Source organism: Larus michahellis, chromosome 11, assembly GCF_964199755.1.
Source record: "Larus michahellis chromosome 11, bLarMic1.1, whole genome shotgun sequence".
Lineage (NCBI taxonomy): Eukaryota > Metazoa > Chordata > Aves > Charadriiformes > Laridae > Larus > Larus michahellis.
In genome coordinates this window covers 9,348,853-9,372,254 of record NC_133906.1, presented here as the reverse complement: position 1 = coordinate 9,372,254, position 23,402 = coordinate 9,348,853, and the positions used below count along the sequence as shown (strand labels likewise).

Genomic DNA, 23,402 nt, shown 5'->3' with positions numbered 1-23,402 from the left:
AAACTAGATGGCTCCATAAGAAAAACTACTTATCTAAACTTTTGTGTTATTCTGAGTAACTTCATTTTTCAAAAAGGTTGCCCTCATGCAAAAAGTTAGGAGGTTCTGAAGGTCCTCAAAATGAGTAAAGACTTCAATCATTTGGCATTGATACCTTTAGCTGATGAGGTGCTGTGATCAAATTGTAGACAGGTCAAATTCTGCTCCTTTAGGATTTGCATACTAAGTTTTTTCCAAGCCTAAATCCAATCCATTACTTCTTTTTCAATAGAAATCTTGTCCTAACGATTGCATGTTTCACTGACTGTGTAATCATAAGTAGTACATTAGACTTTAATATTGTAGCATTTTTTTGTGTTTTTAATAATCCAACTTTTTTGTAATAAATTTGTTTGCTTGTTTTTGAGGATTACATTCTTTGATCTCTGCTCAGGCAAAATTCCCATCGATTTCAGAGGGGTTTGCCTGGCAAAGAACCGAGCAAGTATGCAGTAAAGCCCTTGGAATTTTGCCCAATGTTTTTCACCTGGTGGGTTTATCTCTGTGGTACAGTGAAATTTTTGTAATTGTAATGTTTTTTTTCCTCTATGCCATAAATTTAATATAAAAGGGATTCATAATGCTAATTATGTTTTTCCCTCAGAATAAAATCAGATTGGCTGATTGATGCAAGCTTGGACCAGTGATAGACCAGATAAATACTGCTTCTGCAATTCAGATTGGAGGCCAGGAATTCTTTGTCACATCAGGAGAGAGACTGTAGTTACAATTTGACTATAGTTTTGGTTTTTCTACGCCAATCTCAATTTGATTCTAATTTTTGAAGTCACCCAGGGTGAGTCAGACCTGGTCAAGCCAAAATAAACTCTTGAATAATTCCCAAATGGTGGAAAAAATGAATCAATTCAGAGGGCTAAGCAAGTAGAGACAGTCATTATAGGCACAAAGCAACCACAGCGCTTTATATGGTTCAATGGGAGAGAAGGTCCATCCGGTGAGTCAAGGTGGAATATAACTGGATTTCAGGGCTCTTCTGTTAGCAGAGCTGGTGAATGGCCAGAAGAGAGGTACAAGAGCTACGAATGGGGAGGAAAAATGGACTGATACTTATGTTGTGTGATTGCTTTTGGATTAATGTAAAGCAATACACCCAAAACGGAATAGGTTTGAGCTGTGGCTTGGACTTGAACATTCTTTTGAGGGCATACTAGGATAATTAACAACATGGAAATAGGCAGTGGACTTTAAACTGTGAAGGCAGGTGTTGAGGCTGTGACATGTCTTATACATTGAGAGCACAGTTCCTTGCATTCATTAGCATTTTTGTTGCCAACTGTATTGGCCTGGGTGCACATATTGCAATTGATAATTGTGCTTTCTTGATAGTTCTGGGGAAATCTGTGCTACTGTCATATACCACGGGGAATAGTTACGATTCTGCAGAAACTGCTGTTAGCTGTGGGAAAAATTATCATGCAGAGACCTAGGAAACAGGAGAACTAGATATAACACAGTAACATATTAAAGTCATGTTTAAATATGCTTTATTTTTCGATAGTAGTACTTCCTGGCTGTTCATGATTATAGGCAAAATACAGTGCATGTGCTGAGTCAAGAATCAAGAAGAGTCACGAATACAGAGTGGGGTCTATGAGTATGGTTACAAAATTTGGTGAAAATTCCTTATATAAAGGCAGGACCTCAATGATAATTTTAATTTACAGTTAGGTATGTACCAAGACAAAATCCTTTGCTTTTAGCTCTTTTCTTCTCATTTGTAGCCTATTGCTGCTACCTCATTACTACACTGTTCTTTGCTAGTGCAGTAAATCTGGAGACCTAATGGTGCACAAGCCCCTTTGAGGACAGCACTGACTTTTAAAATATTCATTTCTATGCGGATCAGGGATATCCCAGTCTGGCTGTAATCAGAAGAAGAAGGAAGGAGACAAATAATCACTGAACATGACTGTTTAGGGAGCAATTTCTGTCAAAAAAACAATCATCAGCCAAGGGTGCATACGAGCTGGCCTTGCACCCCCAAGCACAAGTAAGAGTGATGTGGGCTTGTTTGATGGCCATAATAGTATAATTGCTTCTTTCTATTCCTTCATCCTCTAGCCAGCTGCTTCTCCTTCGCTGTGCTGAAATGCCTGTTGTTTCTCTCTGCTCACTGCTGAGTAATGTAGGGCTAGTGAAAGGTGCTGCACTGACAGCACTGGGATGCACTTCTTTGTTTATACGCAGAGTGCAGGTATATCACGAGCCCTGACAGTGCCCCTTGCTGTACTGGTGAGACACAGCCCTGACCTGCAGGGACAAATCGCAAAGCAGAGGATCCTTCAGGGCAGTTCAGTTCTTGGTTATTCTTTTGTTTGTCAAAATGGTGCCAGCTGAGGTACTGAATTGCATGTTCTGGAACAGTAGTACAACTCTGCTTCCAGGCAGTGATCCAGACAGAGATCAGTTCATAGACTGAGTTATTCCAAATGGAATAGACCTTTGTGCTATGAAATCAGTTTGCAGCAAGTCTGCAGCCACTGGGAGTTGAACTAACTACCAAATTTATCTCACCCAGGCTTAATGAACAGTCATCAGGTAGTAATGATCCTACCAATCTTGATTTAAATGTAAGTTATAGCAGGGGTTGGATTTCATGTCCCTAGAGTAATTTCTTGTGCCATCCAAACCTCATCAAAGTGTCTTGGTGAAAATGATTTAAGCTAACATGTTGTACTGCATGTTGGCAAGCAGCTAAGGGAACCCATGCATCAATTACCGTGGCTCAGTGGTAACGTGTTAACTTACAGTAACTTCATTGTGTGCCTCAGTCCTGTGTTTTATTCCGACAGGGGCATAACTCTAGGTGGTTTTTGTTGGGGTTTTTTTGTTTTGTTGTTTTTTTAGGATAACAACACTAATAAGGGTGTGTCCATCAATGCTACCTTCAGTGGGTAAACCCTAGATTATTTATTTTGAAGAGAGATACTATGATAGTGAAGAAACAAACAACCAAACAAAAATTATAAACTCATATCTGACCCTGTGTGAAAAAATAATACAGAGGCCACAGCAACTCCAGAGCTGGCTCAGCCAAGCAATGTCACATAAAGCTCTCTTTCTCTTTAATTTTTTATTTGGATCATGTCTGTATGTAGGTCACAGTGACTTAAAAGAGAAGGCACTGACCAGACAAAGCCAAACCTTTCAAAAAATACCATTATTACAGGAGAAGGATTCTTCCTCAGACAGAAGACTGAAAATTAGTACTGAAAGGATTTCACTGTTCACTGCTATTTCAGTTAGTTGTGATTCCAGTTACCAGCAACTGAGCAGAGAGGGGACCTGCAGTGGTTGTGTTCTCAGTTTGCCTGTCTCCTGCTTGTAAGCTTATCCAGTGCACAGCAGCAAGATGCCATGAAGCTGATTCAAGCCATTTCTCTTCCTGCCTTTTTGTGCTGTGATGACCCCTAGCTTGAGCATCCTTTCTCAGGAGTAAGGAAGAGATGTGAAACCTCTCACTGCAGCTCCCCATACTGCTCTACATTTCTGCTTTTCTTCAGTCCCTAATTACAGGGTCTGGCCAAAAACCTCTCCCGCTGCTGCCACCCTTATGAGCATCACTCAGTGGCCAATAACCACCCTAGTGATTTTGTGCTTCTCTGCGAGAATTACTCCTGTATGCAGGGACCCACGTAGTCCATACATCTTTTCTGAGCAAACTGTTTTTCAGCTTTGAGGAGCCTGAAGAGGGGAGGGAAAGTAGATCTTCTGTCTAGCCCTCTGGTCAGCCTTTGTGCAAGCACAAGAATAGCAGCATATAACAATAATCTAATAAGGATTTCTTCTAGGAGAGGAAGCTGGAGGCAGTGATGCAGCTGGGAGGAGTTAGGGCACAGAAGGTCTAAATGCCTCTGGCCAAAGAGCTCTTGGTGAAACTTGGGTTACAAATAGTAATGCTGTGTGGCAACAGTGCACATAAACCCTACAAAATCAAGATATAAACTGGGCCTAAGACTAGAAATCACTTGTAGAAAAGCTATATAGAAATGCAGGATGATGTTTTTGAAATCAACAGTGGAAACCAGTAGATTCTCCTTGGCTTTAAAATCTATGTTATGCACCCAGATTTTGTATCACAGTCCATGCATGTGTGATTAGCAAAATTTAGGTGGTTTTTTTTTTTTAATGCCACTCTCTGGAGATAGCAATAGAATGATTTTTATATTGAATCATCTTTTTACAAAGATTGGGACTTTTGAGACATATATGTTCTCAGAAGATGATGTTCCTCTGCAGAAAAACGTTTCTTTTTATTTTGAACTAGAGTGGTCTTTTTGATACTTTTTTAAGTTTTCAATTTTTTTTAATTTTCTGTAATATTTTCAAAATATGTTGATTTTATCATTTCACCAAATTACTGTTATAAAGCTATTATTTAATTACTACATTTTCTAGTAAGCTAAGAGTTTTGGTAAAATAACTTTGTCAAAGTTCATTTGCATAGTAGTAAACAAAAAAAAAGCAATGTGATTGGCACTATTTTGAATACTTGGAAAAGGAATTGACTTTATAAGTGGTTTAAAATATTTGAAAATTATTTTCCAGGTTTGTGCCAAGTATAACTTTTGAGAGAGATGTGGCAAAGAAGTGGAATCTGTTTCATGCTTGTATTTTCCTGCTATGTTGTAAGTTTCATTTGTGGACAAAGGACATTTTTCATTTGGGTCACCAGCCAAGGTAGAAATGGTTATATTGTCAGGGACTCATAATTTAGCCTGGAAGGGACCTCCAGAGGTCATTTAGTCCAACCTCCCACTCAAAACATGTCTAGTTAAAGGCATGATGCCTTAAACTTTACATGGTATGGGCCATCTTTACTGGAGTCTTGAATAGTGCCAAGGATGGAGATTCCACAACCTCTCTGGCCTACCTGTTCCAGTATTTCACCAGTCTCATGGTTTTAAAAAAATAAATGAAAACATAATAGGTAGTATAACTTCTCATATTCTGTTATGTCTGTTCTTCCTCCTCTTATCACCATGCCTCTGAGAAGTGTCTGACTCCATCTTCTCTCTTTCCTCCAGTGAGGTAGCTGTAGAATGCGATAAGGTCTTCCCTCCGTCTTCATTTCTCCGAGCTGAAGAGACCCAGTTCTTTCAGCCTCTCCTCATACGTTGTACTTAAGTATTAGCGTTTCCACAGGTGGCAAGAGGAAAACGGCATAAAAATGTGGGCAAACCAGAAACTTAGCCTTCTAAATATAGCTTTAGTTGCTGTTAATTATGAAGTGTTATATTGCTGATTCCAGTATTGCTCAGTGGGAGACCTGCTCCCGTTCTGTATTAGCTCTATTTTTCCATACGTTAGCCTTCATTCCTATCTTCTTTTCTCTGTTTCAGCATTTTTGTTTCTCCCCTATCCCGTCTGCCAAAATGAAAGTAATGAAATAGTTCATATTAGTCTGTTAATCATCACAGACTTGCATAAGCCTAACATTCAAAGGAGATTAATAGAGCAGGATAAATTATATTTATTTCTCTTCAAACAAGCGTCTCAGCCTGCCTGTTTTACAGGCTCCAGAATGCAGTAGGATAGTGGTTTACAACCAGCATATCCTTGAAGACTATCCCATATTCACAACAGAAACTCAACAATCTTAAGACAAGGTGAGAACTAATTTTCAGATGTGCTAAGCAGCAGACACAGCAGACACACAGACGTCACTCTCTGACCTTGAGAAAAGCACTAGCTGAATTCCTCTGGCCTTTGCAACATGCTATTTGTAAAGGATATTGGCAGCTTCAAGAGAAAAGTGTACTAGATCTGTAAAGAATTAGTAATTAATAATCACAAAGGGTTGAAGAAATTTATATTTCAATCCTTGGAGACAGACCTTGGAGTTCAAATCAATATCAGAATGTCCTCATCACACTTTCTGAGGGATTTTTATGATAAAGCCTGATCTTTCTGTCATCCTGTCTTTGCGTGCAGGAATCATTATCATGGCTTATTCTGAATGCAGAATTCTGCATTCTGCTAAGAAGCAAAATGAAAAAAAAACAGCACAATGAAAGCAAAAGACAGCCCACCTTGAACCAAGGCAACGTTGTGTTGCAAGGCCATCCTTAGCAACCTGAAGCTGAACAGAGCCCCTTTGTGTTAACAGAGCATAAACTCAAGCAGAGATGATAGTGGCTTGTTTACGGAATCTCATCAGGTTCTTCTTGCAAAAAAAGCTTTGAAGGTTGGTGTAAGACTTGCTGTTAAACCAGCACAATATAGCATTTTCAATCAATATATTTAATAGTCTTCCTATATCTAGAATTTTTTAAATGCAGTAAAAATTCCAATATCATGCAGGAAGAGCTTAAGTATTTTGGTTTCTTCAAATCTGCTGGGTTTTAGGACACAAGCTGCAACTAGCCTTATAAGCTGCAGATTTTGGCACTGAAGTCCATCTGTGGCATATTTGAACCTTTATTCGTCAAAGAAGCAGAATTAAAGCTTTATCACTAGATGGCAGTATGACTTATGACACAGATGTCTCTACTGGATTTTCAGAGTCTGCTCTGAAAGGCCATGTCTGCTCTGGAGGAACATTCACAGAAATTCAGACTGGTTTTAGAACCACCTCAGCATGCTCACCAGGGGAGTCACAAGGATAACCCTGGGCACTAGAATCCTGCATTAATGGTGCATGCAATTGTTTTTTAAACTTTGTGCAAAATTTGTCAAAGTATTTTCTCTCTGAGGACCCAAATATTGGGAAATATAAACAATTTCAGATTGTTGTAAAATATGCAGTGAGATGTTACTGTGAATCATACACATCAAAGCGTAGCTGAAGCCCAAACATGTACTTATATGCAAGGAAAAATGGCTTTTCTCATACTTAAAGAAAAGAATTGCATCCTTCTCTGCTTCACACATTTTCAAACTCTTTCTGTTTTTGCAGAGTGTATGGCAAATTATAAACACTGCACTAATGTAAGGAAAAATTCACTCAAATGCTGGTTTCTCATGTTTGCCTTTGAGATTCTTTAAGACAAAATCCTTGTTTGCTTGGCTTACTGGGGCAGAAAACAGCTTAACACCATCACCAGGTAGCTGTCTGTTCCATCTAACTCTTCTGTTCAGGTGAGCTGCAGGAGAAGAGAATAGAGGAAAAGCTTTAGAGAGTGAAGGAGATGGGAGGAAATTAGCAAACATGATTTTAAAATATAAGAAGTCAACTGCAAAGCAGATGTGCCTTTAAAAAAAAAAAAAGTAGTATCTAAATGAACGTTGCCTTTAACAGAGATTCAGGAACTACAGCTGAAGGAATCCTTTGGAATAGCAGAATTTAACTATGGATGGGGTTTATGTGCACAAATAAAGCAGCAGGCTTTACAAGTGCAGTATGTGGAGGTTAATACAATTCAGGAAAATTGGTGGAGATACAGGGCAATGTGCTGGAGAAACCATTGCATCTAAAAGATGGAGGGGTGTCTACTGTTTTATCAGACAGCAGTGAATCAGGATTTCTGGCTATTAATCCCATCTCATATGACCTGGGGCAAACTACATAATCTGTATTTAAAATACAATACTCCTGCTTTAATGATGGGAGAGCTGGGGAGCAGCAGTCTGGAAAGCAGGATGCATAATAAAGTATGCTGTGTTTATTCCGTGCATACTGAACTCTGAGTAACCCTTGCAGTAGAAGGAGTTCCCCTGGCAGGCCAAGTGGGGAATTTGGCCTTTCTTTAGCTCTGCAGCTTTGTGTATTTGCTTCAGTAACCGTTGATAATCCAGATACAGAGATGTTGACATTACAGAAGTAAAGATGCATGAAAATGAGGAAGTTGTGTAATTGAAGTATCTTAAGAAAAAAAAATAATTTTTTAAAATATCTTCCATGTTGGAAATAAGAAAAAGTTGTGTTGGCATTTTCAGTAGAAACAGTCTGTTTCAGAATCAAAAGATGTATTTCAATGTATTGGAATGACCTAGAGAGTTTTCTTTTGAGACATAGAAAACACTTATCTGTATTTCTAAATGGGGAATTGTCTTATTGCAGCTGAAAGTTAACCCCTTGCTCGGCACTCATTGCTAGCCTGTTTTTTTCATCATATATATCATGGAGTAAACTCTGCAATATATTAAAGAAAATGCTGTGAGTGTCCCAAACTAGAGAGAAGAGGTGACGGGAGTAGGACTGCTACAGTCATTAAAAGGCACTTGTATATAATGCATTCATGGATTTGAAAACAAACATTTCGGATGTTTTAAAAATGTGTTTGTTTAAAAGCAAAGAAAAAATAAATATTTGTGTTTTTTCCAGTATTAACTGTGGTTAAAAAAAATCCAGAAGCAGCATGGTATGTAAAAATATTATTCCAACAAAAAATATAAACTTTTTTATATGTAAACTATGTATAAGCTTGCATGTTGAACAGAGATAATGTAATTCCAGATCTACACTGCAAGTTAGAAATATTTTCTAAGGAGGAAGCTTTAGTTTTACACAAGATAAAACTAGGTTGGCCGTGGATATGGGAACAATTTAGACTAGACAAAGTGCTAGGGATATTTGAGACCCTCACATGTCTCTCTGGATTGCCGTCACTTTCAGCACATTGGTTCCTTAAAATAAACAAAAAACAAGACGAAGACAGAACCTTTTAATGTCTTTGTTCTTCCTTGAAACAGTACTTAATACTAATGAGTTTTTCTTTAAACAGTGTAAGGCAGAAACAGAGACAAATGGAAAAATCCTGTGTCCCTGTGCTTCAAAATGTGTTCATTTTTTTTGAATGACTCCTCACCAAGGTGAAGAAATCTTTTGTGTTAAGTAAATATGACAGAGTTCTACAAAGTCCTGAACACCTTCAATTCCTGTTAGATTCTCAATACAACAAAATACGTTGTCTCACAAGACTAAATAGTAGTCTTTTATTAAGTAGATAATGTTTGTTGTTAAAAGTTCATCATTTTCTTCTTTATTAACCATAGGCTACACACCAGTAGCCTATGTTTAATAAGCCAATAATGTGAGTAAAATTGAGAAAGGCAAATAATTTGTTTATAATTTGCTCTTTTTTAAAGAACTTTCTGTTTTATATGTTCCCTATATTATATGTCTGTAAATATTTAAAATCTCTCTTCTATATAGTAGATAACACTTAAAAAGTTATTTATTCTTTTATAACCTGATTTGTTTGGGAAGAAACAGAGCAGCTCTTAGCAGAACTCCTACAGAAAAAGAAGTTGAAACATGGTGTTAGTATTGTTCTTTATTGACTTCAGTAGACTTAGTTAAAGGCAAGCTCTGTGCAATATTTCTCCAAGAAAGCCTAAATCAACATCGTGTACATTAAACCATCAGTTGCTTCGTTTCTCAGGTGGAGCAAAGCATTCTGTGATGGTTACAGTGGCGTGAATACTGCCTGCTACCATGCAGTCGTAGGGCGCTGCAGAAGAGGTATGTGAGAAGTAGGAATAACTGTAAAATATGCAAGTTGGTTCAGCGCATACGAAAATGCGAGCTCTAGGACTGGTTTCAGCAAGTTGTCCAGCTATCATAACAGGCCTGTTACCATCACAGTCCATGCAGAACTCCAGTTTATGTTGTAGAAGCAGGATAAGTTCCTGAAACACTGAATCCTGGCTTCATCCCATGTTCATCCTGCTGCCTTCTAAGCCTAATTTGAATAAATTACTGTACAAATTTTGTAGGTAACTGTAGCTGTAGAGAGGAGGCTTCTGGAGTGTAATACTTTCCAAATACATTGTGGCTAAGAAAGAATTTGATTTTTTTTCTTGGTGGTGGTGCTGGCGTGTGGTGGTGACAGACTGTTGCATTCAGTTACTGTCATGGTAGAACAAGTTACCCACCCTGCTATCAGTTCCCACTAATTTTAAATGCAGGTACAGTGCACATTCATTTTATGTTGGTACGTAGGGGTTTTTCCCTTCTTTTGGTGATGACTGAGGATTGCTTAGAAGACCACAGACATGTGACAAAAGTCTCCAAATTAGACTAGATTACCTTGAAGATAAGCTCCCATTTGGAGGTATGTTGTCCTGATGCGTCAGCAAGTACAATCATATAGATACTATCAAGTAATAAAATCTTTACAACACATCACGTGGACTGTGTAGATAAAGGGGAGATGACTATTGGGTTTTGGTCAGAAAAGTCCAAAAGAGTAGTTGTAATGATTCCTATCTTTAGCGTTGTTACCTACTAACTTTATTAGAACTACAGTTACTTTCTGTTAGGGACTTCTAGTATAACTATATGGAACAAAGAAATATATAGAAGTAGTATCTTTAACTCAGTTTGCTTTTACCAGAAGACTATGCACATAAGGTTGAATTATATATTTCATTTTAGTAACATTTTTTAAAATTGTCTGTATTAGACTAAAACCGTTGAGGTTCAAAATGTTCCATAGTGGCTCTTAATCCAAAGATGATATTTCAAAGAAATCTTACCAGGTTTGTGTGACCCTAATCGATAGAATCCAAAATTATTTTTACTGTGAATTTTCAGATTACATGAGTCAAAACTGGCATAACAAAAATCTTCAAGTCTTCTTAAAAATTAATTCTTAAAATTTAAAAATCAAGTTAGCTTTCTATATCTGCCCATTTACCATTGACTAGATGCAATTGATAACATTTAGTATAAGATAACTAATTAAAGGAAAGAATACTGAAACAAGAAAAGAACTATCAGATTCACAAGAAGTTGCTGGTATCAATCTTACTGTAAACCCAAAACGTTTTAGTATGCCTGTTAATGATCTTAGTTTAAAAGCTGATGACTGTACCAATGAAACTTGTTGTAGAGCTGGAAAATGTTATATGTCCCAGTCACCTCCGTTCCAAAATGGTTATCTGAAATTGGAGTACATGAAGAGCAACACATGAATGATAAGAGGAAGAAAAAGTCTGTTGTTTCAGAAGTGTCTAACAGAGTTTGGCATGGTTTGGCCCAATTTATTTACCCTGGCAAAAAAGATGGTGTAACTGCTCTCCAAAGGACTTTGGGGTAAACTCAGAGAAAGAAGTTCTACCTAAGAGAAGGGGCAATGCTGCCACCAGTACAAACAGGCTTAGAATAGCTATGCATTAATTTAAACTAGAAATTAAAAGAAGAGTAAACTGCCTGCTACAGTAACAAAGACAAGAAATTGCATAGAGTGCTATCAATTCTAGAAGACACTGAAATGTTAACAGAGATGTCCCTCCCAGTTCTTTGTTTTTCTGAATCCGTGAGTGATGACTTGATATACTTGGATGTTGGACTCTGAAGAGACAACAGAAATAATGAGTTCCGAGAATTTGTACTGAGTCTTCAGCTTGCAGAAAATTTGTTCAGTGAACCTGAACTAGGCACACATCACTAGCTCAATTAGCATGAGCATATTTCTGCTTTTCCTCTCTAGAGCCTTGTTTACAATTATCAGTTTGGACTTCTTTATTTTTTTAATATAGATCATCAAGTATAACTCAGACCATGATTACAGTGAGCATTTTTCAGTGGAATAGCCACCTCATGCTGATATTCCACCAGCTGCTTGTTCCCTTCTCCATGCCAATTCTACCATTATGCCAGTACAGCTGTTTGTGTGATCATGTGAAGAACAGGATCAGAGCACTGATCCAGCTGAAAAATACCTTTTTATTTCATCTTTGGTATTTTTAATTCAAATCAGGCTCTCGCTGTGGTTGCTACACTACTGCATAAACGGTTGTGACAGCAGAAAGCAGGCGGTGGCTCAGGAACAGCTAGGAATCACTTGAACAATTTAAGGTCATATCCTTAAGCTGCTCTCAATCGCTCTGTGGTTTGCAGTCACGTCTAGGCCAATGAAAGGGCTACATGTTGGCGATGATGGTGCCCTTCATCTTCCCCTCCTCTCTCCTGTACCTCCGGTTGTACTGGCAGGGCCTGACCATGCAATTGAGACAGTTCTGAGAACTGAAAGCTGATGAAACCACCTGAAAACTAAGCACTTCTTTTTTCTTTTTTTTGTTTTCCCTTAGGTTTAGTTTTCTGTCTTTTTAGTTGCCTAAACCAGACCTCAGCTGTCCCGCTAACGTCGCACTCGGAGATCAGGAACACCAGTCAGGGGCAGCAGAACCAAATACTTTTTACAGAAGCCATGCCAGCTTGTACAGCTTGAATGAATCACTTGGTTATCTTGCTCTCTGGGAACTACCTTCCTGGAGATCCAGACAGACGAACAGTTTTCCTGATAGAGTGTTTTGGCAGGAAATGATCAAATTTCCTTTTAGGGAGTCCCAAAAATACTGGATTTTTGGAAGATCTGTGCTTTCCTCCCCTGCAAATGTTTCTATCTCTGAGCTTCTGGTAGGATTCTTTCTGTCCTGTTTTTGTTAGGCAAATCCTACCCATCAGAATGTCACATCTGGGGAAGGACAGAGTCTGTACTGTGTCACCTGTAGAAGTTATGGAGAGCTGGCTGGTGCATTTCTGTTCAAATATTTGACTCTCTACAAGGATTAACTTTCCAATAATTCAGCCACATCTTGTTGGTAATTACTTTTCTGCTGCTTATGGGTTTAGAATAGTAACACATAGTACTATACTAAATGGATACTTAATAAGGCAACATTATAATAGGACTCCCATGGAATTACACATTACATTAACACCAAATGAGTTCATTCTGAATTCATTATGAATGATTACTCTGAATACCAAAGGAATTAATAATAATTAGCCATTTACTTTGGAGGATTTCTGAATAATTGCCAGATACAGCTGTTTTAAGAATTTACAAGCCTTCCTGATCAAGTTTCATTCTGAAAGAATCATTAAGTGTAACTTTCTGTTCGCTGGAGGGTTCCTGCTTTTATTTTGAATCTGTACTCCTTGTTCAATTGCTTTCCAGTTCTAAAAGCACTTCAAAGATACTCACTCAGCCTAGTTTATTCACTAATGGAATTACTTTCCTTATCTCCATTTTGTCTTTGAGTGTATCTCAGTTGGCTTTATACAACACATCTGAAAGGTTAATCAACTTTAAAGCATGCTGGGAGACATTCAAGGGCAGGGTGACTCCAACATGACAAAAAGAATGCAAAAGCATTATATTTATGACTTTGTGGCAAGTAAATTCTGAAAGATATCCAAGGCCTTTGATTTGGCTCCTGAAAATCTCCTCTGTTCCTACCAGCATTTGAAGACTCAGCTGTTTTGCATATCAGAGGTAGCTGACTTGGGAGACAGAGGGAATTAATTGCTCGCTTTAGATGAACTTTTCCTTTTGGTAGAAGCTTCCCCAAGGGTTTTACTTTGACAATTTATTCATCCTAGCTGTCTACAACAGCCACATGGTTGCAACTCGCATCATCCTGATAAATTCAAATACAATGTTGAGCTTTTCTGCATAACTTCTCACTGTAAATAGTACTTTGGTTCCTGCCCGTAGTCCTAACAATAGACATTCAAATATGAGATTTACTATGTGTTGATGTTAGATCAGGGACTCAGGTTTCAAAGTTGGGTAAGCACAACCGTCAGTGCATGTATTCGGATTGTTTTGGGTTTTTTTTCCCACTCAGTGAGACAAATTCAGTGTAAAAAGCCTGTGTACCTTAGACCTTGCGGAATAAGGTTATACCATTTCCTTGCATTCTGTCGCAAACAGTGCTGCTCCATCTAAACATGCACATCCTGATTTGCGTTTCTCTGTGACAACTGAATCCACTCTATGAGTTTCACAAATGCCAGCAAATAGCATTTGCACATAAAGTTAGATTCATTAAATTGTATTGAAGTGTTACTTCAACTGTAGATGATTCCCACTGAATTCAAGGGAGCCAGCTTTTGGCCTCTGATCTATAATGTTTAATTAAATCTTTATGAAGCAGTCCTGTGTCTTGTTGATTGCCAAGATAGCAATACAAATGTATCCGTGTTTAAGCAAAGACTAACACTATATGACATGTATAAAACCAATTCCTAAACCAATGCTTAGGAAGTCATCTTCATTTAGATCTATGTCCCAAAATGAAACATATGAAGATAACTGCTTGTATAAATACTGATATATTTTTATATATTATATAAATGATACATGTAACATGACTCTTATTGATCTGATTATAAGCAGCTCGGGGGGGAAATATTATTTTTTACAGTTAGAGAATGAGGGGATCAGCGATTCATTTTGGAGACTCAACGGTGGCACGGGGCTGGCTGCATGCTCTAACTGAAGTCAGGGGGTTACATTGGTGAGGGGGGGGCTCCTTGTAAGACATGCTGCCTGGCATACGGGCCCTAACAGTTGGCCACCAGATGGCAGACACAGTCTCCTATGGAATAATGATATTTTCTTTGACCTACATAAAGAACAGCTGCATCTTTCTCCCTTGAAAATGATAGATAGTGCCAAGTACAGTGAAGATAATGGGCGCTTTCTGAAAGCTGTTTTCAGCTTTTACACCTGAAGCTTGTTATTCTTTTGCCTTTCTCTGTTACGATTCTCACCTTGTGCCAGGGAAATGTCTTTTATTTTTCCACTGGTCTCAGTTGTAATTGTTCATTCGGTTGGATTTTTCTGTTAAGCAGAAGTATAACGTAACCAAGGTTGTTTGCAGCAGTGTGCGGGCTCTACATTGTAGTAATTGGAATGGATTAAATACACGTACTGTATTTAAAATACATGTATACATAGGCAATTTTGTTTTAATTTATTCTTTTTTTACTGGATAATTCTGGAGTTCTCTGTACCATTTAGCTCAATGACTGGCCCACCAAGGATGAAGCACTGCTGTAGAGGTATGCAAAAGCAACATCACATACTCACAGGTACAGATGATGGCACATTTGCTCACAACTTGTTCTAAACTGATTCCAGTCCTCAGCAGCCAGGCAGAGCAAGCACATCTATTAACACTTACCTTTATTGTTTGGATGGGTGTTTGTAACCTGCTCTGGAACTCTCATGTACAGCGTAGCGTACAACTCCTTGGAGGTGAATAAACTCATACTTGGGGTGTGGAAAGAGTGAGCCACCCAGTGAAATAGTTATTCATTGGTAATTTACTGTACTACATGCTGGCTCTATGTCCACCACATTCCCACTGCAGGCAAGCTCTAAGTGTTATATAGTTGTGTCGATGTCAGCATTTTTATATCTGATCACAAGAAAGCTATCAATATAATTTGATCTTTATAGAGAGAGAACATAAAAGCTCAAGTACTGTTCATATAATCTGCTTATCTTTTTCCTGTTTCACAGAACCGTGGCATTTTTCTTATCCAGTTTGATCTGTCTTCCAAGGTCCATGTGGTGTTACTACACCAGTGGTATTGTCCCCCAGTAAGTTTTACGTAAACAGAAGAGTTTATGGCTTGAGTTCATTTACCTTCTTCACAGGGTTGAGCATGTCTCTCTGGAACACTGAGAGCCTAATGCGAGACAGAGGCCTCAGTTCTCAGCTAACCTGAGGACAGTCTCACTGGTCACCCACTCTCCAAAAGCACAGTTGGGGCTGGACACTGGTTATCTTTCAGTACACACAGAGCCACATGGAGATGGCAAGAATCTTAACTAGGGACTTGCTCAGCCAGTTGTGCTAAGCAGCTGTAAAGATTCTCATAGCCCATCAGTGGAACATGTGTAAAACTCCCTGAGTGACTGTTTAAAAGTAAATGGTTGCTCAGAGCTCTTGTTTGCTTCTAAGAACTTATTTATTATAAGAATGTTTAATGTGCCATCCTGTGGACACTGGATTAATGCCTGGACTTTCTTACTGGCTCCATTATCCATTCACTGTATCATAAACTCTGATAGGTCACTTTTTCTCAGTGTTCCAGCTTTCTCATGTATGAAATAGGCTTGATGGTACTTTACTTTCCTCTAAATGGTATTTTCAAATCTATGTATGACTGAAGTTACTAGGGTTTTTGCCTCTATTAAAGGCGTGGAGTTTACGCTGTTGTAGCTTAACTGGTATCTGCTTAGCTTTACAATACCATAGAAATAAGAACAGAGGCTTCTATGTATGTGCAACCACCTAATTGTTTTCCATGCTAATGCTGTTTTTCTTTATATAGATAGGGTCTAAGCATCTGGGTCCAGCTGATAAAGGAAGTTTCCTTTTCAGTTGTCTGCTCCTGCACAATTGGTCATTGAGTTCAGCAATTTTGGGATTAAGCTGAAGGAGTTTTAATTAAAAAAACTAAGTGCCAAATATGGTTGTGGGACAATCAGAATCATTTTACAGACACTTGTAAATCAAAAGTGCAAAGGAAACACTAGTGGTGAAACAAGTTGCTCTGTTCTTTCCCTGAATCTTATGTATTTGTAATTGATACAGAAAACCCCAGTTTTGTACTTTTCTCCCACACTCCTGTGTTTTGAATGCTAATCACAGGACACGGAGAATGTGCAGAGGGGGAAGGTATGTGGTTCTCTTTTGTTTCAAGTATGGAGACGTGCTTTTAATTGCATACAGACAGCAGATGGTATGGCTTTTGTGGCATCATGAACTCCAGCACAATATAGTCAGCCACTGCACAGCATGGTACAATTTAAAGCTGAGTAAATATGGGGAGAGTGAAGGGTTAGGGGTGGGAAGGCAGTAATTCCTAGGACATTTGTTCCATTTTTATTTTACAAATTGACCATTATTTTGTTAGGCTTCACTCTTGTTCACTTTCTGCATCTGTTCTAGAAAACTGCGTTCCTGCCAGGAACGTGCACCCAAATCAATAGTTTTAAAAAGACTGTTGTCAACTTCAAAAACCACATCTCCATTTGAAAGTTTTATGTCTTCTTTCATAAGAAGATGTAAGATTTTGAAGTTACTTTCTCACAGACTTCAGAAGAGGAAGTAGGTAAAAAAAACCCCAGAAATAATATAAACTCACAACTAATAAACATTAGATAACAAAACACGAGTCACAAAACTGACTTGGAATTTTCTGAAGCTTCTTCTGGTTAGAAAATTCTTTTCCATTAGAAGTCCCCTCCTCTCCCGATTCAGACTTTTCACCCATCAGTCAGTGTGTTATTCTGGAATCCCTCTCATTTTCTCCCTGTAAGGAAAAGTTTTGAAAGTGCAAAAATTTTTCTAAGACAGGGAATGTTTTCCTACTCAAACCTCATATACCCTCCATATTCTGTGTTTGGTTTAAAGGCTGTATAACTTACAGACAGCAGAGGCTTTGCATGAAAGAAAGCAGCTTAGTAAGTAAAATAAAAAATTAAGACAAATTAGAGAGGATTTTTTTCATTGAGTTGCAACATACCCTGACAAGTAATATGCCATTAAGTATTTATGTATATATATATAGCAAATAGAATCTCATCCCCCTCCAACAGATACTAATTTAAGGAGTTACTGTGCACACTGGTATGCTGTGACAAAATAGTTGAGTACAGGCTGTCTTATTTCTAACTCCTCTTGAATTTAATCCTGGTGTGACATAATCTACGTCCAGTCACGAATCTGTGAGGCTATGTCAAGGCACAGCCAGTAGACACTGTACGAGAGAGGACCTGTAGGAGGCAGGATTTGCAAAGAGGCACCATTTTGTCTCAGCTCAGTAGAGTGGTTTGCAAACTACACCACGCTCTCCAACACGCGGGATTTAGAGCCCAGGCTGAGGGAGGGAGTGTACAACTGCCTGTGTGAACTCAAAGACAATGTTATTGGTAATAAAGCTGTTAGATGTAGCAATGCTTCTAATTTGTATAGTTTTACGGTAATGATATACCATGATTTATGATATTTAACATTTTACTGAAGTTGCATCCTATTACTGAAGTTTGTCTTAATCTCTGACAGAATGGAGTATGGATAAATGTGTTAATTTGAAATACAGAAATGGTTACATAGAATACATTAATTTGAAACTATACCAAGGAGAACAATGCTGAAGTTTAGTGGGCCTTTGTTTTCCATGTTTTTAATCATGTTTTAGCCTATGTTCCTGTTCTTCTGATCAGTTTCTTGTCTCTAAATAGACATGTTTTTTGTATTAGCATGTAGGATTAAATTAATTGCATTTATGAAATGGAACCCACTTTGCATACAGCAAAACTTGTTGAACACTGTCATATATTTCTCCAGAGTTTTATAAAACAGGAAAAAATAGATTTTCTGTTCCTTCCCAAATTTATTTCTTTAATTAAATAAAATAAAATTCCAATCTGTGACACCATTTTCACATAAATCCTAGGAATGTTTTTGTTCAGACTAAAAATTGTTGGTCTGTATCCTCAGCCAGTGGAGCAATGCCAGTACACAGCAGCTGGGAATTTCCTACCGTGCTATCTGTGTGTGGCAATGGATTCATTAGGCATAGGACATCTCCTGTATGCATTCTAAATTACTCGGCAGACTCCCTGACTTTTAACATATGGTTATCTTACATAAATCAGTGGTCTGCTTTTCCAAAATGAGTATATTTCTTGTACCTTGTGCAAACTCTTGCTGAGCAATGCAAAGCACTATGTGTCCCTTGATATTAAATAAGGGGTGGGAACATGATACCGTGGACTAATCTAATGTACTTTACATTCGGGTAGCGTAAAATATTTCATAATTCTTCTTTCTGTGTGGACATAAGGTAAGACATGTGCAGGTGTAGTAATTTATCCAGAATCTTGTCATTGCCCATACCCTACCAGAATTACTTAGGAATCTGTGCAGCTTGTTTCTTATTTTCACATTTTTAACTAACACAGGGTATGCTTCCAAATAGAGCAAGGCTGTGATCTCAGGATCCTGCTTTGAAGCCATTTTCTCCCTGTTTTATTATAACATATTTTACCGTTATTCTATCCTGAATGCAAAACCAGTGAAAAATATACCACTTTGTTTAAATATGCATTAAAATGAAAACCGAACTTTTTGTCCTTGATTTCTGCTGATCTCCAGGTTATTGCCAAGGATGTATAATTGAATTATAACCTTGACTTTCATACAGGTCAATAGCATCTATGCTGGTGACTCACATAGATCATAAAAGTATATTTCCAAAGGGTGTGGGTATAGGTGGGCTGAACAGCTTGGGCTGGTTTATAAAAACGAGGGCCTCAAGCCATCTGCACTTATCCATTCTTCTTTGTTCCAGCTGCTATTCTGCTCTACCAACCACATCTCCAGGGCAACATGGCATTCGCAGGCAAATACGAATTCGAAGGCGATGAGAACTATGATGACTTTGTGACGAAGATTGGTAAGTATGTCTTGGGGTGTAAGTCTTAAAGGTTATAAATTAGTTAAAAATACTTTTTAAAAAAGAAAGATTTTTTTACTGAAATGTGCTGAGATCAACAGGGACTAAGAATGGTAGGAGTGCTCTGCACTCCAGCAAGGAGATTCAGTTTTCATTCTTATGAGCAGCACTGTCAGGCACAGGAAATAGTCCTGTTTACAGAAGTAGTATTCCTTTTCAGTGGCAGCAGAACAAAGAGCCAAGACGTTTGCAGTATGATGATTGTGAAGGTCACTTTTGCTGTCCTTAGTATTCGTCGGTGGGAGTATATATTTAGTATGAAAATGCTTGTCAAAATCTTACACAGGAACATGTTTCTGTGAATGCTTTCAGAGATTTCAGAGATTACCCCATAAAAGCTCTTAGGGACACTCTGATCTGTGCACACAAGTTCAGTGCTTGTGTTCATTTATTTAAAAAGCAATAGTAAATAGGTATGTGCAGCAAAGGCACAAGTTCATACAAATTAAAGTCCACACATCTGCACGTGTAGATTAAATAGAAGGGAATATTTAGATATATTTTATATATATACATTTATTCTGTGTATCATTTCCCAGGGAAAAGAATGCAATACCAAAACTTATTATTTTAGCAAATGCATTGATGTACCTATATCTTCCTTTATACCAGTAATTTAACCTCAGATCTTTGATACTGCTGTAAAAAATGAAAAACCCCCAACAAACCAGACGCTCAGACAGCAATGTCTGAGAACAAACGTACCATTAGCGTGCTTCAATTCAAATACACCTGGTAGGGTATTAGATTTGATAAACCGTATCTTTCTAATGATTAAGGTCTCCCCAGTGACAAGATTGAAATGGGAAGGAATTGCAAAATAGTCACTGAGGTGGTGCAGAACGGAAATGACTTCACCTGGACGCAGCATTTCCCAGGAGGCCGCACCACGACCAACACGTTCACGATTGGCAAGGAAGCAGACATGGAGACAATGGGTGGTAAAAAGTTCAAGGTAAATTAATTTAGCTCTTAAATTCTACACTCAGGTTTTTTTTTAATTTAGGGTGAAAATCAAATTGTCTCAGGGACATCTTCCTTAAATTGTTTTTTTCACCTGTCATAGCTTAGAAACCTGCAATTTTCCCCCCATTTCATGATGCTCCCAGCAAAATATCTAAATCCGATTTTAAAGGTAGTTAGAACTTCAGAACTGTATGTACTAATAAAGAACAAGGGTAGAGTGTCAAGTATCTACTGGTGTCGCAGCTCAAGCAAACATAATGGTCATTAAAACTCTGAAGAGCTGGTTGGCGGCTGTGTCATTGTCCAGCACCACACACCAACTGCAGCGCTCTGAGGGGAATGCTGTGGTCCCTAGCTCTGCCCGTGCCCGTCAGCAGTGCTCACCTTTTGAAGTCACCTGTGCCTGAGCTTTAAACAAAAGACTGTGTAAAGTGAATGGGAAAAAAATAAATCTCTGTATTGTCCTTCCTGTTGGAAGTACAAAGCAACTTGCAACTTCAGCAGCCTCTAGAAAGACAGATTAAACAATATTAATCTGCTCCTGTCATGGACAAAATCTGGATACAAAACCTGCTGTATAATAGTTGCCTTACTTACCTTATTCATTTCTCATTTATTTAAAGGGATAAAACAGTTTGTGACAGCTAAACTCTGCATTTTGAGGTGTCCAGAACCCTACCATAGATTACTGCATAAAAGCTTTATACATCCAACCTAGATGATTCTATGATTCTATACTGAGGAGACAGGAAAACCAGCAATTGCATCAGGGAGCTGTGATAAACTGAGAATAGCAATAGCATTGCATGATTTCCAGCATGCTTTTTTAGTCATACCTTTCTCATTATGAGAGGAAAAAAAACATGTCTGTCTTTGTCTTTGAGAAACCTTTGTGAAACCTAACAGATAGAATAAGACACAATTCTACTTGGTCAATTTATTGCAAACTCAAGTATTTTGAAGTATTACAAATTCTATTCTCTTCTTTTTGGTCCTGGATACTTCAGCAGTCCAAAGCCTATTAAGTAGCCAAAAATGGAGGCAGAGTAAATGACTCTCAGCAGAGAAACCACTGCCTTTTAGTACAGTGTCACTAAACAAGACTAAAACTAGTAAGATAGTTTCCTTATGTCTGGTAAAAAATGTCCACTCATCTCTTCATTTTGCAAATTACTTTTTTCTCCTCTAAATATGATTGGCTCATCTGTCTTTATTACTAAAAGCATAGGCAAGACTGGCTAGTTATACAGACAAGACTGATTTTGTGATGGAACTGGTGTTCAGCTGAGCTGCTGTAGTATTTGTGATCTTCATAGCAGCATCCTGGCATACTTCTTCCATACAGAAGCAACTCTTACAGCAACTGGCACATATGATAGTATTAAGGTGTGACTGCAGGCTGTGCAGTCATGTTTAACCTAGACTTAAATGAGCAAGATGAATTCTAGTGTGGTTAGAGGTATGAAACACGGGATCTAGGGTAAAGATTCACATTGCTTGTCCACAGTGACTTTTGTGCTGCTTGCAGGCAGGTTATTAGTATCCAAGAATGCTACTTCAAAATTAACCCAGACAATCGTGCCTTTTGCTTCACTGTCAAAACAAGAGAAACACATAAAACACTGAGGACTGAATGAGAAGCATAGTCTGTGGTCAGATTGTTTTTAGAGCTATGAATTAATATTGTGTAGATATGGAACTTGCATGTATTGTTAGATGAATGTTTTTTTTAATTTAAATTGTGAACATTTAAGAACTAAAGCAGAAGGATTTTAGTCTTGTTCATGAAGCTGCATGTGTCGTTTTAGTCTTGTTCATGAAGCAAATAACTTCTGCTTTTTTAAAAGTAAAAACTTTAAGCATCAGGTGTACCAATGTTTACAGTGTATCTGATAATATAAATGCCAGTAACCCCAGAGAATACTAAACTCTTTCTATTACAGGCAACTGTTAAAATGGAAGATGGGAAAATAGTAGCTGAGTTTCCCAACTATCGTCATACTGCAGAGATTTCTGGAGGAAAGCTAGTAGAGGTGAGTTCTCAAATATCCAGCTGCTGTGTCTTTGACTATATTCGCTATGCCTATGTCTCAAGAATAAAAAATAATATACTTTTCACTTACTACTTCCATGTTTCTGTAAAGTATTAACTTTGTTTCATTCTTAGAAAACTGTCTAGCTGCAACTTCTCACGGAATTTCTGTAGAAAACAATTTCCGTAGTCTTACCAAGGGGAAAAAAAACCAAACCAAAACAGGTTGGATTTCAAGTAGTATCCTCTTTTATCAACAAAATGCCCACATAGCTTTGGAAGAAGCTTCAGTAAGCTTTCAGCTTACTGAAACCACAATACTTATAGTAAAACTTGTAAAACACATCATAGGATATTCAGACATCATGATTTCTGATTCTCAGAAGTTTTCCTGAATTGCATTGTGTCTGTGCCAGTTACATATTTCTGAGTGCGCCTTCAGCAGACACTGACCAGAAGTGACTCTGTGAATCAAGAAAGGACACACCTTCCCTGAAAGGCATGATGTCAATCATTTATTGCTTTTTGAAGAACAATTACCTCACTTGTCTAAAACCTTGATAACTTAGAGTTGGCGAAGCCATGCCTAACACAGCGTACATTTAAGTTATGCCTAACCCTGTGTTTAGAAGTTGTGCTTTTTGTGTAAGAATATTTTTGCACAGTGTGTTTCAGACTCGACAAGAACATTCAGCTTATTTACTAGATACATCTTCTACCAAAGGGTAAATGGTGCTTCAGTAAAGGACGTGTTCTGTGAGCCAGTCAGTAGCTCTTCTCATGTGTGATACTGAAGCTCTAATTACACTGTTCAACCAAGTTTTTGGTTTCTTCTTTATTCCAGATTTCTACTTCTTCTGGTGTAGTCTACAAAAGGACCAGCAAAAGGATTGCTTAAGGCAGTAAAGCCAGCCTCTCCCCGTGCACTGAAAAACAAACAATACAAATAAATAAAATAGAATGATGATTGTCTTTTCCTCTCGTTCTTTGTATTGCAAACATGAAGAATTGTTTCTCACAGTAATGTTATCCTCAAACATTAATGCTTACCCCATTCCTAAAGATCTGACGAATACTCAGAAAATCAGAACGCAAAAATCAGAAGATGCAACACAGCATTTAATAATG

General features: G+C 38.0%; 1 protein-coding gene across 1 annotated transcript in view; it reads left to right on the top strand.

The window, feature by feature from the left end:
* Positions 1-23,172, top strand: part of FABP6 (fatty acid binding protein 6) — a 30,030-nt gene extending 6,858 nt beyond the window's left edge. Inside the window, exons 2-5 of the mRNA XM_074604390.1 lie at positions 19,112-19,216; positions 20,056-20,231; positions 22,186-22,275; positions 23,119-23,172. Coding sequence (XP_074460491.1) covers positions 19,150-19,216; positions 20,056-20,231; positions 22,186-22,275; positions 23,119-23,172 — 387 coding nt within the window. The 5' untranslated portion in view covers positions 19,112-19,149. The remainder of the gene's footprint in view (positions 1-19,111; positions 19,217-20,055; positions 20,232-22,185; positions 22,276-23,118) is intronic.
* Positions 23,173-23,402: the final 230 nt, after the last annotated feature.